Genomic DNA, 3,701 nt, shown 5'->3' on the forward strand with positions numbered 1-3,701 from the left:
TGGGCGGGAGGGAAGAGAGGCTAAGTGAGTGTGTTGGGATGGAATTGGCGGAATTAACGGGAAGGGAATTTTTGGATATGTTTTTGGAAAATTTAATTTTTTCTCTCTCGGAGTTAGTAGAGGCGAGTGAAAATAAAAATATTGTGATTAAAGGTTGCGCGAGGGTTTCAACGATATATCGATCATTTTTTTTTCCCTCGATTTTTTCACGAGAAAAATGTTTAGTTTTTGATCAACACATGTACATTTGGATAATGAAAAATTCTATGTTTAAACACTGAATATTTTCATATATATATACATTTGATAGAAAATTGATTAATTTTTGTTTGAAATATTTTTTTTTTTTTCCCCCCCCCTCGGACTGTCGGAAACACTTGAAAAATGGATATCGTTAAAGCGATATATGCATTCTCCATTTCTCTGAAAAAAAAAAAAAAAGAAAAAAAATACGCAATGAAACATGAATTCGATTAAAAACAATTTGAACAATTGAAAAATCTACGATTCGATTAAGAGACATATATATATATATATATGTGTATATATATATATATTTAAAAATGATAAATTTCGAAATCTTGTCATATGTTTGATCAATAAAACACCAGTCATCATCGTTTGTTTATCTTTATAGCGACACGAGAGAAGAAGGGTTGGACGGCATCGTGACGGCAATAAAGTCAACGTCGGTGTATAAAACGTCGGTGAAATTTAATAAGCCGAGTTAAGAACATTTCTACACACGCGGCCCGGTATTCGCAGAGTTAACGTTGAAACGAGGAAGATCCACGGGGATAGGANTTAATATCAGCCTCTTTTATCCCACGGCACAAAACAGTCTTATAAAGCCACCACGGAATATCCAAAATAATCTTTCGCCACACAGTTCTCCCCCCTTCTTCTTTTTCTAGATTTCTTCTTCTCCAATGAAGAGGAACTTCCCCCTCCATATTTGTTTTCCAACTATTCGTGATCCGAGCTTCGTGAAAAAGATGAACATTCATAAAAATTTTTAAGTATATATATATATACATATGTGTATGTAAGCGTGGCGATAGTGCCAGCAAGACGTGCCAGGATTCTGTCACCTCTCTCTATTCCATGGTTGATCGAAAAAACAAAAAGAAAAACTCATTTTCATCAAAAACATATTTTCGTTGTCAAACTTTTCACAAGCGATATATTCTCGAAATAGATCTCGATGATTTTGAAACGTCCCCGTCAAAATCATTTTCAGTAAACAACGGTATTTTTCGAACGATTCTCCAATAATTACGGTCATATAGTAAGTCTCGATAAAAATAGACTCTCTTTGTTACTTTTACTCGCTGACATTTTCACGACGACGCGTCCCCCTGACATTTCTCGATTTACCAAGTCGACCTCGAGGCCGCGAGACATAACGAGACGCGCGATCGAGGCATCTTATACCTTAAAGCAACTGCGAGCAAGGATCGTCCTCCCCCTCTCTCCCCTCCCGTCCTCCCTCTCTCTCTTTTTCTTTCTCTATTTGTCAATCGATGAAACTTGGAGGGAAACGGGTTGCTCATAAATGCAAAGCAGGATTATCGAAGTTGCGCAATGTTGGAGACTAAAAATAAGAAGGAAGGAGGATGAAAAATAACGAGATAGATGGCAGCACCGATGAATAATACATCCTACCCGAGGAATACGTATATACGACCGAATTTTCGAGATTGCAACTCGAACGTTTCTAAAGACCTTTGGGAATCGCATCGATGGATTTAACAGCTCCCCCTCTCCTTCTCTTTCCTTCTCGAAACGCGAAAGGGAAGTCTTTAAACGTGATTGCTTGCCCGTCATATTCGTTCTCGCATACGTTATGCTTACAACAGGAAAGAAATTCAATTTCACGGGAAGGGAATTTTCGCGTATCGACGAGGATCGATATTTACCGAGGAAAAGTCGTCAAAATTTTTGAGGATTGAAATTTTCCAATGTCACGAAATATACGTATTTGGATACTCGATGGATTTTATTACAATCGATTAAACGTTCCAAGTATTCGTTTGATACGTTTTTTTTTCGATAATATATTATCATTGGCTGTATAAGTTAAAATCTATACACGAAGATCGTTAAAAAACTCGCATTTCTTCTCCCGACACAAGTTAGTTACCATCGGTACAGCACACGTAACGCCCACTATAACGTTCGTCCATCCATGCTCGAAACGCATATCGCGCATGCGTGGAGACTACTCGCGTGTCTCGCTTCTTCGTATCTTCTTTCGCTTTCGACCAAATATTCGTTATTCACGCGAATATTATTATTATTATTACTATTATTATTCTTATATATCTCGTCGATATATATCTCGCCAATTAGAAATGAATAAAATTTCAATTAATGGGCAAAGGGAGGAAAGATTGGGTAAGGGCAACGTCCGATATCTGTCACTCAACCGCATCGATCTCTCCCCTCGTCCCCTTCTGCCGATTCTATTAGCGTCATCGCGTGCAAACGCGCAAAATTTGTTTCTCGGCTAATTAATCCGATTATACAGGTTGGAAATTTATTTTTCGTCGCTGCGAAATGCGGCCCAGATATCTCTGTCAGACCGAGGCAAACTGAATCGAGATCCAGGGAACGGATAGAGGGGGGGAAGGGGGAGAGAAAGAGATGGATCGAGAGAACGGCTTTTCTGGACAAAACAAATAACCGAGGATCGAGATCTCTCTCTCTCTCTCTCTCTCTCTCACGTGTTCTTATGCAGCCATTGGAGAACGAGTGACGAGACAAATTTTCGATGGATCGTGAAAGGATTTAATTTTAAATGTTAAAGAATATTAACGCAATTGAGAAAATAAGACGTTACGTTACGTTTCGAAGGATCGTTTCGAAATTTCTTTTCCCGATCGAATTACCTCCTTAATAGCCTCGCGATGTATCCGGCGTGCAAGCGTGTAACTTGGCCTCCCGTCCAAGAAGGGGGGAAGGAAGGGTCACGATGCAGCTCGAGGATCTGGAAGAAAGAAGAAAAAAAGAATGGAAGCGTTACAAAACAATGGTTGAATTAAAGAAACCATCGAGAGAAGAAAAATATTCTCGTGTTGACGACGATTGTATACGACTTTGTGTGTATATGTGTGTGTGTGTCCTCTCTTCGGAATATAGAGCACGCGATGTAAGAAAAGTTCGATTCAAGGCCGCCGTCGCAACCTTCCGACAGCTTTTCACGTGACGGCATTAATTTCCAACCTCTCGCCCCCTCCCCTCCCCTCCTCTCCAACAACCCTCGCCCCTCCCCTTTTTAATATTTCCACATCTTTCTCAGCTGTGCATACCCGGCAATTACCCGAGCTCGCGATTCCATAAAATTTTCCACCATTATTTCCTTCATCGCTCTTTGTTCCCCCTCCCTCCCCTCTGCTCCCTCTCAGTGATCCAGCGACGCCATTCTTCCCCGTCTTCTTCTTTGCCTCCTTCTTCCAATCTCTCATTGTTTCTTTCGCTCGCTTCTTCTGCTCGTTTCTTAATTTTTTTTTTTTTTTTTTCTGCTCCGTCTTCCTTCCTTCCTTCCTTCCCTTTGCCTTTTGACAACTTGTACAGCGCAGTCTCTTTCCTTTTATACCGTTCCTTTGATCTTTTCGTCATTTCCTCCGTTTTACTTACTATTTAAATTTTAACGTTCGAATTTTTCAAGATTGTTTCTTTTTTTTTTTTTTTTTTTTTTT

The 3,701-nt window shown here is 39.7% G+C and overlaps 1 protein-coding gene across 1 annotated transcript in view; it reads right to left on the minus strand.

The window, feature by feature from the left end:
- LOC102672951 (prolyl 4-hydroxylase subunit alpha-1) overlaps positions 1-3,701 on the minus strand; it is a 172,364-nt gene that overhangs the window by 80,502 nt on the left and 88,161 nt on the right. Inside the window, exon 3 of the mRNA XM_031512670.1 lies at positions 2,892-2,994. Within this exon, the coding sequence (XP_031368530.1) occupies positions 2,892-2,994 (103 nt within the window). The remainder of the gene's footprint in view (positions 1-2,891; positions 2,995-3,701) is intronic.

The sequence above is a fragment of the Apis dorsata genome, unplaced genomic scaffold (genome assembly GCF_000469605.1).
Source record: "Apis dorsata unplaced genomic scaffold, Apis dorsata 1.3 scaffold_497, whole genome shotgun sequence".
Taxonomy (NCBI): Eukaryota; Metazoa; Arthropoda; class Insecta; order Hymenoptera; family Apidae; genus Apis; species Apis dorsata.